General features: G+C 47.0%; 1 protein-coding gene across 1 annotated transcript in view; it reads right to left on the bottom strand.

The window, feature by feature from the left end:
- Positions 1 to 14,347, bottom strand: part of chkb (choline kinase beta) — a 51,659-nt gene that overhangs the window by 19,021 nt on the left and 18,291 nt on the right. Inside the window, exons 2-4 of the mRNA XM_070897287.1 lie at positions 5,187 to 5,295; positions 2,815 to 2,928; positions 1,232 to 1,365 (exon numbers count right to left, since the gene is read on the bottom strand). Coding sequence (XP_070753388.1) covers positions 1,232 to 1,365; positions 2,815 to 2,928; positions 5,187 to 5,295 — 357 coding nt within the window. The remainder of the gene's footprint in view (positions 1 to 1,231; positions 1,366 to 2,814; positions 2,929 to 5,186; positions 5,296 to 14,347) is intronic.

The raw sequence follows: 14,347 nt of genomic DNA, 5'->3' as shown, positions 1-14,347 counted from the left end.
AACCTGTATCTGTGGAGCCAGGGGTGAGGAAACAACACCTCACGAGGAGATGTGTATCAGTGGAGCAGGGATGGGGAAAAGGAAGAACTTCACAGGGATCCTGTATCTATGGCATAAGATTGGAGGGGGTAAAGGGGGGGACGGGGAGAAGGAAAGACTAGGACTCACGGGGAGACCTGTATCTGTGGAGCAGGAGGTAGGCACAGGGAGACTTGAATCAATGGAGCGTGGAGAGGTTAAAGTGTGTGGTGATGGGGAAACTGGGACTAGCTCTCAGCCTTGAGATTGGAGCAGGAGGGTGGGGAACATACTTCACAGGGAGACCTGTATCTGTGGAGCCAGGGGTGGGGGGACACCTCACGGGGGGAACCTGCATCTGTGAAGCAGCAAAAGGGGCTTTTGGAGCCTCTAAATCAGAGCGGAGTGCTGCAGGTTCGGGAGAAAGAAAGAAAGAGGGAGAAAGAAAGAAAGAAAGAAAGAAAGAAAGAGAAAGAAAGAAAGGAGAAAGAAAGAAAGAAAGAAAGAGAAAGAAAGAAAGAAAGAAAGAAAGAAAGAAAGAAAGAGAGAGAAAGAAAGAAAGAAAGAAAGAAAGAAAGAAAGAAAGAAAGAAAGAAAGAGAAAGAAAGAGGGAGAAAGAAAGAAAGAAAGAAAGAAAGAGGGAGAAAGAAAGAAAGAGGGAGAAAGAAAGAAAGAAAGAAAGAAAGAAAGAAAGAAAGAAAGAAAGAAAGAAAGAAAGAAAGAAAGAAAGAAAGAAAGAAAGAAAGAAAGAAAGAAAGAAAGAAAGAAAGAAAGAAAGAAAGAAAGAAAGAAAGAAAGAAAGAAAGAAAGGAAGAAAGAAAGAAAGAAAGAAAGAAAGAAAGAAAGAGGGAGAAAGAAAGAAAGAAAGAAAGAAAGAAAGAAAGAAAGAGAAAGAGAGAAAGAGAGAAAGAAAGGAGAAAGAAAGAGAAAGAGAGAAAGAAAGAAAGGAAGAAAGAGAAAAAGAGAAAGAAAGAGAGAAAGAAAGAGAAAAAGAGAAAGAAAGGGGGAGAGGCTACTTCCACAGAAAGGCCCGTACTTGACAGCAGCAGGTTGAGATGAGGACAGCAGCTCATACGAGTACATTTAATACCAGAACCCCAGACTAATCTACCCAGACAGGGTAGCAAAGCCAGTGTCTGGGTTAGCAGCACAAGGTGCACTGCTTAGCCTCATGGAGAGAGGGTGCCTGCTTTTATGAATCTTGCCACTGTACCTGTCAATGGTCTCAAACAGCCACTTTGGTTCTTTGTTGAAGGGCATGACCATTCCATGGAATCGAGACATTTTCACAGCAATCTCTGCGGAAAAATCCGGAAGCCCCAACTCTTCAGTCAGCAGCCGACGGCTCTGGACAGACACATTCACAGGGGGATGCCAGTTAAACATTTGCACTCTTTTAGCCTGCCCTCAACAGAGGAGCTTTAACTCCACAATCCAACACCTTGACATTCCTCTGGGATATTGGAGTATAAACTCGGGGCGCCGGGAGCCGCAGAGGTGGCGAGAGAAGACTCGGGGCGCACGGACCCCAGGGGAGGGGCAGGATGCAGGAGAATTTGGGCTTCAACCTCCTGCCAGACCGCCATCAGTGACAGGCAGCTATGGGTGCGGAATCCATGCCACCAGACCCAGAGTCCTGCTGCTCCAGAATCAGTTCCCACTGGGAGCTGTTCTGGAATGCACAGGCGCACTCCCAGTTGGAGACAGCACGAATCGTAATCCAGCAGAGAGAGAACAGACTTTTCGCATTCCTGCGCCAAAAAAATTAATGCCTTTTAATTTCATTCCATTATCTTAATATCAGCACTGGCTACCTTCCGATAAACCAATGACCCCCTCGAACGTATTTTTTGCACCCAGTGGCCAGCAGCTGGCTGGGTAAATTCACCAAGTTATAGATCCTTGATCTGGCCACATTAGCTCATCTCAGAGAAGAAGAGGTACACCAATTGGTATCGACACCACTGGGATCGGGAGGGGCAGGAAATCTGCCCAGCTCCCATACCAAATCACTGTCCAATGAACGAACAATGTACGAGTGTGTCAGTTGAGGACAGGATTGAGCTTGACAGAGATGACTCCCTCCACAGTGGAGTAGCTGATGCTCATTATCCTGTGACACTTGATCAAAGATACCAGAGGTTGGTCTGGACCCATGAGTCTGTGCCTTCAGGAAACGAGGAGAAAAAGAGACACTTGTGGGGTGGGGGGGGGGGGAAGAAAGGGTAAAGGAGTTCTGGAAAATAAAGATGCTGTTTGCATGATAAATTGTGGAACAAACTTCCCGGGTCTGCGGATTGAGAATAGCCGGCTATTATTGTCCCTGACATCACACACAAGTGACGATGATTTACATCAAATTATGAAGAAATTAAATCACCAGTCTCCCACCAGCCACTGACCACCATCAAGAGTGGCGAGGAAAGCAGACAAGCTCCACCCGACTGTAACAGACAAGGAGAGAAAATTGTTTGCGGGGGGGGGGGGGGGGGAAGGGAAACGCACAAGAAAGAAAATGAGCAGACTGCAAAGACTAAATTCCACATTTGGCCACTTAGCACATCAGTAGCACCAACTAACCCCAGTCATCAATCTCAATGACGGCCATGGTCTCCAAGCCCAATGCATCAACCCCAATGGCATCCAGTGGTTTACCAAGACCTCTGATGTGCAAAGACATTCCCACATGTGGATTAGTGATTGTACATGGATGCTGTACATTTGTTGAGAAATAGTCTCTAAGCAATTCGAGAGACTAAGCCCAATTTGTGACACAGGAGAGAAGTAAGTTCATACTGGAATGTACTGCTCCAGACGTCCCTGTGGAAACACTCCGTATAATCTTGGTCCCAAGGCACGTTCTGCCAAAACAGCAAACATCACACTCTCCAATACCAGAGAATCCACACCCTGCAAAAGACAAGAAACAAGTTAAGTTCACTGTCACACCAATAGCAAAAATTCCATTCGATAGAATAACCATTTGATAAATTCTTTTAATGGCTTTTCAAAATAGGGCAATATTCACTCTGGGTAAAAGTTTAGTCACATTTGAGCTGAGCTGGGTGGGTGGCAGGGGCATTTGCGTAATGTTTCAGCAGTCTAAGGCTCCGGAAAAGAAAAGAAAAATATCAACTAGGGCTCCCATTCCCGATCAGTGACTGTACCTAGAAATAGACATGAATGGATCAGATGAGAACGGAGCTCCACTGTGAGTAAGGCTTCTGTTTGCAGAGCCTTTCAATATGAAGAGTGGCCATGGGCAAGCTACTTGGAGGCTGTGGGTGATTGTGGAACCTGTATTCAAACAGGAGACTGTAGCTTCAGGATGGGTAAGCCTTTATGTTCAAGGTAAGGACTCTCAGAACTGCCAATATAAATATTCCTCTACACCGTACCATCAAACATACCCAGGGCAGGCACAGCATAGGTTGGATACAGAGTAAAGCTCCCTCGACAATGTCTCGTCAAACACTCCCAGTGCAGGTACAGCCCGGTTAGGTAGAGTGGCTTCAAACACTCCCAGGGCAGGTACAGCACAGGTTAGAGAGAGTAAAGCTCCAAGAAAATCAAAGATAGTTTTTCATTCATTGTTCATGGCCAGCTATTCTGGCTGAATTAAACAATGGGAGACGTGCTGTTTCCCCACAGGGGTGGGTCCAATTTGGAAGCCGATGATTGACAGCTCAGCAGACCAAACCCCAACCTCAGGCTTAACAAAGAATTGGACAGTGAACGCAAGATGCCTGCAACAGAAAAACAGGACTAGTTCGCTGTGGAGTGGCTAACTTGAATGTGTGCTTACACCTAGAGCATTATATGGGTGTGTCTATTATTTTTAATTGGAGCAGAAGCGGCTGTACATAAGTCTCTGCGTTAGTGACAAAGAAATCCATGGGCTTCTCACATGTTGGAGGTGAGGGTGGGGGAGGTTCCAGGAGGGGGTTGGTGGCGCAGAAAAGTAGGAAATTGGCTGATCGCTCTCTAAAAACTATAATCTGTTCATTCATGTATTTAACATAAAAAGACACAGTCTGTTGCTTTGCAGTTGTGTGTTGCATCAATGGTGTGCAGCATGTGGCATTGCAGTCGCCAGTATATGCAGTTCTGTGTTACAATCCCCAGGACATGCTAATGTTTAATGAGGAATTGGACAGTAAAAGGGGCGACTCCGATTAGTGCGGGACATTAGGTCTGCTCACAGGAGAGACGGACAACACAGAGAGAATATCTAGTGCCAAACCCAAACGCCATGAATTCCCAACTTCAGAAGAATATCCTGTTCTTTGGTGCAACATCTAGAAACAGGCACATCCTGTTTATAGCGGGGGAGTGAGACTAATTGGATTGCTCTTTGAATGAACCGGCGCAGACTCGATGGGCCGAATGATCTACAGCCTGAAAGCCAGATTGCCAATTGTCTGGTGTTGCACTGTAATGTGGAGTTTACTCAGAATGGAGTGGAGATATATCCTCCCCCCACGCGCCCCCAACTCAGGGACCTTCCCACCTGCTGACAGAAGGCTTTCACTGCAGCCAGTTCAGGTGGTGCCGTGAGCACACACATTTGGGGAGTTTCCCAAACCCGTAGCCGGAAATAAACCGGGACTGCCAAAGACAAAGAGTGAAAGTTAAACCTGTGTTCAGTTCTGCAGCATCAATAGGCTCATAGTTCTTCCCAAGTCCCCGGACTTTAGACCACATTGAAATCACAATGCAAACTGCAAATATTATAAATCTGCAAATTCCGGGTCTAAAAATAAACAAAAATAATTTGCTTCAGTTCTCAAGGGGAGTGGAAGAATATCCAAGATATCCAGTCTTCAGCCCTGTTCGAGCAGGTATACATGTGCACAAGGGCAGGATCAAGCACAGCTGTGATGCCTCCACAGTCAAGCAGTTTGCAGACACTCGCCATCGAGGCTTGGGTGAGGTCACAGAGAGGGGCAAGATACTGTGGAACCATATCCCAGCAAGAGCCAGCACATTCAAAAGAGGGGGTGGTTGTGGGGGGAGGGGGGGGCGGAAGGATGAAGAAAGAGAATTGGGGATTCTAAAAGAATTCTAATGTAAAAAATGCCCAGCAACATCAGAGTTTAAAAACAGCAAAGGAAGTTTTCAAAATCTCGTTTTTTTTTGCAACCCTGAATCAGTCAGTTAGCACTTACCTGCAGGATGGCTCCATAAACACGCAGCAGAACCTGGCGAGGTTCATCCCCCACACTCAGTACGTGGTCGGGCAGTGAGCAGAGGTACAACAGGTTACTGAGGCCACCACTAGAGAGAGAGAACAAAAAGAGAGGAGAGGGGAGAGAGAGAGAGAGAGAGAGAGAGAGAGAGATCGAGGTCGAGGGGGGGGTGGAGGAGAGAGAGAGAGATCGAGGTCGAGGGGGGGGGGTGGAGGAGAGAGAGAGAGATCGAGGTCGAGGGGGGGGGTGGAGGAGAGAGAGAGAGATCGAGGTCGAGGGGGGGGGTGGAGGAGAGAGAGAGAGATCGAGGTCGAGGGGGGGGTGGAGGAGAGAGAGAGAGAGAGAGAGAGAGATCGAGGTCGAGGGGGGGGTGGAGGAGAGAGAGAGAGATCGAGGTCGAGGGGGGGGGGGTGGAGGAGAGAGAGAGAGATCGAGGTCGAGGGGGGGGGGGTGGAGGAGAGAGAGAGAGATCGAGGTCGAGGGGGGGGTGGAGGAGAGAGAGAGAGAGAGAGAGAGAGAGATCGAGGTCGAGGGGGGGGTGGAGGAGAGAGAGAGAGATCGAGGTCGAGGGGGGGGGGGTGGAGGAGAGAGAGAGAGATCGAGGTCGAGGGGGGGGGTGGAGGAGAGAGAGAGAGATCGAGGTCGAGGGGGGGGTGGAGGAGAGAGAGAGAGAGAGAGAGAGAGAGAGAGATCGAGGTCGAGGGGGGGGTGGAGGAGAGAGAGAGAGAGAGAGATCGAGGTCGAGGGGGGGGTGGAGGAGAGAGAGAGAGAGAGATCGAGGTCGAGGGGGGGGGTGGAGGAGAGAGAGAGAGAGAGATCGAGGTCGAGGGGGGGGGGTGGAGGAGAGAGAGAGAGAGAGAGAGGTCGAGGGGGGGGTGGAGGAGAGAGAGAGAGGTCGAGGGGGGGGGGTGGAGGAGAGAGAGAGAGGTCGAGGGGGGGTGGAGGAGAGAGAGAGAGAGGTCGAGGGGGGGGTGGAGGAGAGAGAGAGAGGTCGAGGGGGGGTGGAGGAGAGAGAGAGAGGTCGAGGGGGGGTGGAGGAGAGAGAGATAGAGAGGTCGAGGGGGGGGGTGGAGGAGAGAGAGAGAGAGGTCGAGGAGGGGGGGGAGGAGAGAGAGAGGGAGAGGGGGGGGTGGAGGAGAGAGAGAGAGAGAGAGGGAGAGGGGGGGGTGGAGGAGAGAGAGAGAGAGAGAGAGGGAGAGGGGGGGGGGTTGGAGGAGAGAGAGAGGGAGAGGGGGGGGTGGAGGAGAGAGAGAGGGAGAGGGGGGGTGGAGGAGAGAGAGAGGGAGAGGGGGGTTGGAGGGGAGAGAGAGAGGGAGAGGGGGGGTGGAGGAGAGAGAGAGAGGGAGAGGGGGGGTGGAGGAGAGAGAGAGGGAGAGGGGGGGTGGAGGAGAGAGAGAGGGAGAGGGGGGGTGGAGGAGAGAGAGAGGGGGTCGAGGAGAGGGGAAGAGAGGAATAGAGGGAGGGGGAGAGAGGAATAGAGGGAGGGGGAGAGAGAGAGGGGGAGGAGAGAGAGAGAGAGAGATGTCAAGGAGAGAGAGAGGGTGGGGCCCGAGGAGAGGCGCGGGAGGAGGGAGAGAAAGAGAAAGAGGCCAGAAAGAAAAAAAGAGAAAGCGCGTTAGCTATTTGGTGAAGATTTTCAGAAGTTTCTCTACATTCCACTTTTCACACTTTCTGTGCAGCAGCCAATTTACTCTCGGGTACGGTAGCATAATGATTATGTTACTGGAACAGTGGTCCTGATGCCTAGATTAATAATCTGGAGACAAGTTCAAATCCCACCATGGCAGTTTAAGAATTTGAATTCAGTTAATTAAATAAATCTGGAATAAAAATCTAGCATCAGTATTGTTGACCATGAATCTATCAGATTGGTCTGAAAATCCTACTGATAATGTCCTTGAGGAACAAAACCTGCTATTGATTACTTGGTGTGACTCACAGCAATGTGGTTGACTCTGAAATGGCCTCAGCTGATACAACTGTCGTTGAAAGGGTTATTATCAAGCAACTACAAAAAAGTACAAGAATGAAAATGGACGGACCCCTAGGCATTGGATTCAGACACGACGAAGACATCCCCAGCCTAGAGACCCTGTAGAGACATCTGGGGACTTGAGAGCTGTGCCAAAATTGGGAAAGCTGTGCCATGGACTAGTCAGGCCTGATCTGTTATACTCTCAGAATCATACCGATTAGCCAACATCCAACACTCTGCCATCACTATCCCTGGTCCTGTCCCACCAGGACAGAGTTGCATAGTCAGGAGAGAGAGTGGCATTGGGTGTCCTCAACATTGACTCCAGACCCCATGAAGTCTCATGGCATCAGGTCAAACATGGGCAAGGAAACTTGCGGATTACCAAACTGACCACCACTTGGAAGAGCTCTAGACAGGGTACTTCAATGTCCATCATGGAGAGTGGCTCGGTAGCACCACTACTGATCGAGACCTGAAGGACATAGCTGCCAGACTGAGGTTGAGAGAACGAACACAAGGGGAAAACCTACTGTCCACAACAGTATTAGAAGGTGTCCATGCTCCACTCTGCAGTCCTGAAGTCCGGTCATGAATGATGGTGGACAATTAAACAACTGAAGAGGCTCCATGAACATCCTCATCTTCAACAATGGCAGAGCCCAGAATGTGAGTGCAAAAGACAGGGCTCAAGCATTCACAATCATCTTCAGCCAGAAGTGCTGAATGGTTGATCCAAATCAGTCTCCTCCTGAGGCATGGTCTTCAGTCAATTCGATTCATTCCACACGATATCTAGAAACAGCTGAGCGCACTGGATACAGCAAAGGCCCCCAACAATCGCCCAGCTATATTGCTGAAGACCTATGCTCCACAACTAGTTGCGCCTCTAGCCAAGCTGTTCCAGTAAAGCTAGAACACAGGCAGCTTTCCAGAGTCGGGTAGATGTCGAAGCAAGACAAATTTATTCCAGACAATTACCACCCCATTAGCCTACTATTAATCATCAGCAAAGTGATGGGAGGCGTTGATAACAGTGCTATCATGCGGCACTTACTCACCAATAACCTGATCACTGATGCTCAGTTTGGGTTCCGCCAGGACCACTCTGCTCCAGGTCTCAATACAGCCTTGGTCCAAACATGGTCAAAAGGGCTGAATTCCAGAAGTGAGGCGAGAGTGACTGCCCTTCTGTATCTAAGCCCATCAATATATCCTGCCATTCCTTACTCCCTCATATTTATCTACTTTCTCCTTAAATGCATCTATGCTAAATCGCCTCAACTATTCCTTGTGGTTTATAATATGGAGACAACAACTGTTCACCGTACTCAAAGTCTGGTCTAACCAAGGTTCTGTACAGGTTTAATATAACTACGCTGCTTTTCAATTCGATTACGCTTGAAATGAACCCCAGTGCCTTTTTTTTTAATGGCCTTATTAACCTGCGTCGCTACATTTAGTGATTTGTGCATTTGTACCCCCAGATCTCTCGCCTCCTCTACCCCATTTGGACATATTTTCCAAGGAGTATGTGGCCTCATTCTTCCTACCAAAATGTAACACCTCACACTTAATATATTGAAGTTCATTTGCCCATTACACACCCATTCTGCAAGTTTGTTCATGTCTTTTTTAAAAACTCATTGGCTGTGAAGTGCTTTAGGATGTCCTGAAAAGGCGCTATATAAATGTAAGTTCTTTCCATCTCCTTTAATATTTGTTAAAATATCCTTTTACATTCTTCTAATCTCCCTTTTCCCCTTGTTACCCAGTAAACCTTGCTGGAAAATAGTGTGTGGATATTGGGAGAGTTTAAACAGCCTGTCAACACTCTACTTATCAGAGTAGATGCAAGAGGCAGCTGACAGTGTAAGTTTTCTGAACCTGGCCAACTCATTGAAGGGACACTTAGCCTCTACAGAGCGTCTGTACTGGTTATACCTGGTGGAGACTATTATGGGTTGTATAATAGTACCTGAGAACTCACGTTTTGAGTGGAAGCAAGTCTTCCTCGATTCATAGGGACTGCCTATGGTGCTGATCATTATAGACAGTCCCTTGAACGAGGATAACTTGCTTCCGCTTGAGTTCACAGATGTTTCAATGAAGGACCCGATATTCCAATCCTGAACTCCAGTTGAAGGGGTGACAGATGCCTGTACGTGGATTTTTATTAACGTGTGGTGATCGTTGCACATCAGCCACCGCACGGGCTTGACAGAACTAGGCCTTTATCAAGTAGCAAGGGTTAACTAGGACGACTGGAGACCTGCCCTGCTGCATGGACCTCCATCATCATAGGCAGTTCCTCGAAACGAGGATGACTTGCTTCTACGCCAAAAAGGATGAGTTCACAAGTGTTCCAATGAAGGACCTAAAATTCCAGGACCTGAACTACATCCTGAAGGGTAGAAGATGCCTGTGTGTGGACTTTTTTTTAAAAAAACGTGTGGTGGCCGTTGTACACCAGCCACCACACGGGCTGGACAGAGCTGGGTCTTGGTCCAATGGCAAGGATTACCAAAGACGACTGGAGACCTGTTCTGCTGCACGGACCAAGTGCGGACACATATCGCAGTGTGGGCTGGCCCGTGCTGCCCCTGGGCCCTGCACTCACGCCTCTCCTGGCCCTTGATCACATCCCTCCACAGTCTCTCTCCACTCCTTCGCCCCGAACTCGCCGCTCCTGCTGTATCTACCCACGCTCCAATCACCGACCTGGACCTTGATGACATCACTCTTCGCAGCTCATGCTGCTCCCTGTAGAATGCCTCCTCGCTGCTCGCTGCTCCTTTTATGGCCCCCGACCTGCCGTTGGTGTTCTCATGCTGACCTGCTCTGCTGCACGGACCTAATGCGCGCACATATAGCAGTGATTATAGTATTAGGGTGAAATACTGTGTGACAGGTAGTGGGAGTAACCAGAGAGTATCAGACACAATGCACACCACACATTTAAAGCACTGGATTACACCAAGCATCAACGTTGCAACAAGCCATTCAGCAGCTCAGAGAGCTGACAAACATGCTCCTCAGACAACTTGATCTCCAGTGAGCTTATTAAACACATTTGTATGTGGGTAGTGCTACTGACAATAAGGACACAGAAACTGGGGCACAAAACAAAGGAAGCCACATTTATTTTTTATTCATTCTCGTGATGAGCGCAAATGGCAAGACCGGCATTTATTGCCCATCCCTAGTTGCCAACAAGATGCAAGTAAGCAGCCGCCTTCTTGAACTGCTGCAGTGTTGTAGTTTGATACAAGGGAGTGGCTTGCTCAGCCATTGCAGAGGGCAGTCAAGAGTCAACCATGCTGGTGTGAGACAGGAGTCACATATCCAGACCAGGTAAGGATGACTGGCTTCCTCCCCTAAAAAAAGGACATTAGTGAACCAGTTTTTTTTGACAATCCGCCAGCTTCATGGTCACTTACTGAGACCAGCTTTATATTTCTAGAATGTTTAATTGAATTCAGTTTCACAAAAGGCCATGATGAGATTTGAACTCACACTCTCTGGATTATTAGTCCAGTAACATAACCACCACTCTATTGCACCCCTAAATGTGAGTACTAAAGAGCTATTGAAATCAGCCAGTTTGCATTCTAAATCAGGTTTAAATGAGAATTTGTTCAGCAATGGCAGCAGATAATCATCCTGCAGGCAGTGCTACTGAGCAGGAGGTTCCAGGCTCCATCCCTGGTCTGTGCAGAGATGGTTGATTCCACAAGGTGGCAGTAGATCACAAGCACTTCAGCTAGCCCCACTCCCCCGTCCTTTCCCTGTAGCACTGCAATGTGTTTTCCTTCAGATACTTATCCAATTCAGGTACTTATCCAATTCCACGACCGAATCTGCCTCCACCACCCTTTCAGGCAGTGCATTCCAAATCATAACCACTTGGTGCATTAAAAAAGTTTTCCCTCATGTCGTCTTTGGTTCTTCTACCAATCACCTTAAATCTGTGTCCTCTGGTTTTCAACCCTTCTGTCAATGGGAATAATTTTTCTATCTACTCTGTCTAGACCCCTCACAATTTTGAACACCTCGAGCAAATCTCCTCTCGGCCTCCTCTGCTCTAAGGAGAACAATCCCAGCTTCTCCAGTCTATCCACGTAACTGAAGTCCCTAATCCCTGGAACCATTTTTGTAAATCTTTTATGCACCCTCTCCAAGGCCTTCACATCCTTCCTAAAGTGCGGTGCCCAGAATCGGACAAAATACTCCAGTTGAGGCCGAACCAGTGTTTTATAAAGTTCATCATAACTTCCTTGCTTTTGTAATCTATGCTTCCATTTATAAAGCCCAAGTTCCCTTATGCTTTTTTAACCACTTTCTCAACCTGCCCTGCCACCTTCATCATTTTGTGTACATATATCCCAGAGTCTCTCTGTTCATGCTCCCCCTTTAGAATTGTACCCTTTAGTTTATATTGCATCTCCTCATTCTTCCTATCAAAATGTATCACACTGCACTTTTCTGCATTAAATTTCATCTGCCACACGTCCGCCCATTCCACCATTCTGTCTATGCCTTCTTGAAGTCTATCACTATCCTCCTCACTGTTCACTATACTTCCAAGTTTTGGGTCATCCGCAAATTTTGAAATTGTGCCCTGTACACCCAAGTTGAAGTCATTAATATACATCAAGAAAAGCAGTGGTCCTAGTACTGACCCCTGGGGAACACCACTGTATACCTTCCTCTAATCTGGGCCCGCGTCTGAGGGAGATAGGACCTGTACAAACCAGACAGGTTGCACCTCAACAGCGCCGGACCAATATCCTTGTGGGGAGTTTTGCTAGTGCTGTTGGGGAGAGTTTAAACTAGCTTGGCAGGGGGATGGTAACCTGAGAATAAATTCAAAAGGGAAGGAATTAAAGCTGGAATTGGAAAGCAAGAATGTAGAAAGTGAATCTGTAAGACAGAGGAAACAAGGGTTAGTAAGTACTAATCAAGGAGGTCTTCCTGGGCTAAATGGTACATACTTCAATGCAAGGAGTATAGCGAATAAGGCAGATAAGCTGAGAGCATAGGTAGACACCTAATAGTATGACATTATAGCCATTACAGAAACATGGCTGAAAGAGGGGCAGGTTTGGAAGCTCAATATTCCTGGTTACAGGATTTTTAGACAGGACAGAGAGGGGGGTAGAAAAAGGGGGGGGGGGGTGTCACAGTATTGATTAAAGAAACTATTACAGTTGTGAGGAGTGATATGTTATGTTAGAGGGATCATCAAATTAGGCCATATGGGTTGAACTGAAAAATAAAAAAGGGGCGATTACACTGCTGGGCATGTATTATAGACCCCCAAACAGTGGGATGGAGATAGAAGAGCAAATATGTAGGCAAATTTTTGAGAAGTCCAAAAACCATAGGGCAGTAATAGTCGGGGATTTCAACTATCCTAATAACGATTGGTCAAATATAGCGTGAAGGGTATACAGGGTGCGGAATTCCGAAAATGCAGTCAAGAGAACTTTCTTTAGTCAATATGTAACAAACCCAACATGGGTGGAGGCGGTTCTGGATTTAGTTTTGGGGAATGAAGCTGGGTAGGTGGAAGGGGTATCAGTGGGAGAGCACTTGGGTGCCAGTGACCATAATTCAGTCAGATTCAAGGTAGTTATGGATAAGGACAAGGAAAGACCAGAAATAAAATTCCCAAATTGGGTAAAAGCTGACTTTGCCAAGTTGAGAAGTGATTTGGCCACAGCGGACTGGAAACAGCTACTTAAAGGTAAATCAGTGTCAGAACAGTGGGCGGCATTCAAGGAGATCCAGAGGGCTCAGGCAAAACATGTGCCCTTAAAGAAAAAGGGTGGGAACAATAATTCTAAAACCCCCTGGATGTCTAGGGACTTACAGGGAAGGATAAAGAAAAAAAGGGAAGCTTATGTCATATACATAGTTAAATACTGTAGAATCTCTGGAGGAATATAGAAAGTTCAGAGGTAAAATTAAAAGAAGGTTATTAGGAATGCTAAGTGAAAAATTCTTGGCAAATAAAATCAAGGAAAGCGGTTCTATAAATATATTAAGAATAAGAGGATAACTAATGAAAGGTTAGGACCTATTAGAGACCATGAGGGTAATGTGTGTGTGGAGGTTAATGAATACTTTGCATCTGTTTTCACAAAGGAAAGGGGCAATGCAGATATTGCTATCGAGGAAGAGTGTGAAATTCTGGATGAAATAAACAGTGCGAGATGAAGTATTAAGGGGTTTAGCAGCTTTGAAAGTGGATAAGTCCCCAGACCTGGATAAAATGCATCCCAGGCTGTTGAGCAAAGCAAGAGAGGAAATAGTAGAGGCCTTGACCATCATTTTCCAGTCCACTTTGGATTTAGGCATGGTGCTGGAGAACTGCTAATGTGGTACCCTTGTTTAAGAAGGGAGAAAGGGATAGGCCGAGTAATTACAGGCCTGTCAGCCTAATCTCAGTGGTGGGAAAATTAATGGAAAAAATCCTGAAGGACAGGATAAATCTACATCTAGAAAGTCAAGGATTAATCAGTGACAGTCAGCACGGATTTGTTAAGGGAAGATAGTGTTTGACTAACCTGATTGAATTTTTTGAGGCGGTAACCAGGAAGGTCGATGAGGGTAGTGCGTACAATGGAGGGTATATGGACTTTAGCAAAGCTTTTGATAAGGTCCTACATGGCAGACTGGACACAAAAGGTAAAAGCCCATAGGATCCAGGGAAAAGTGGCAAGTTGGATCCAAAATTAGCTTAAAAGGTAGGAAGCAAAGGGTAATGGTTGATGCATGTTTTTGTGATTGGAAGGATGCTTCCAGTGGGGTTCTGCAGGGCTCAGTACTGGGTCCCTTGCTTTTTGTGGTATACATCGGTTATCTCGACTTGAATATAGGGAGTATGATTAAGAAGTTTGCAGATGACACTAAAATTGGCGGTGTGGTTGATAATGAAGAGGAAAGTCATGGATTGCAGAAGGATATCAATCAACTGGACAGGTGGGCAGAACAATGGCAAATGGAATTTAATTCGGAGAAGTGTCAGGTAATGCAATTGGGAAGGGCTAATAATTAAAGGATATATAACCTTAAATGGTAGGCCACTTTAGAAGTGTAGATGAAAAAACGATCCTTGGAGTGCTTGTCCACAGATCCTTGAAAGTAAGCCAGGTGGATA

Source organism: Pristiophorus japonicus, chromosome 13 (genome assembly GCF_044704955.1).
Source record: "Pristiophorus japonicus isolate sPriJap1 chromosome 13, sPriJap1.hap1, whole genome shotgun sequence".
In the NCBI taxonomy this organism is placed as follows: Eukaryota; Metazoa; Chordata; class Chondrichthyes; family Pristiophoridae; genus Pristiophorus; species Pristiophorus japonicus.
The sequence above is the reverse complement of the archived record's forward strand: the minus strand, read 5'-3'. Positions and strand labels throughout refer to the sequence as shown.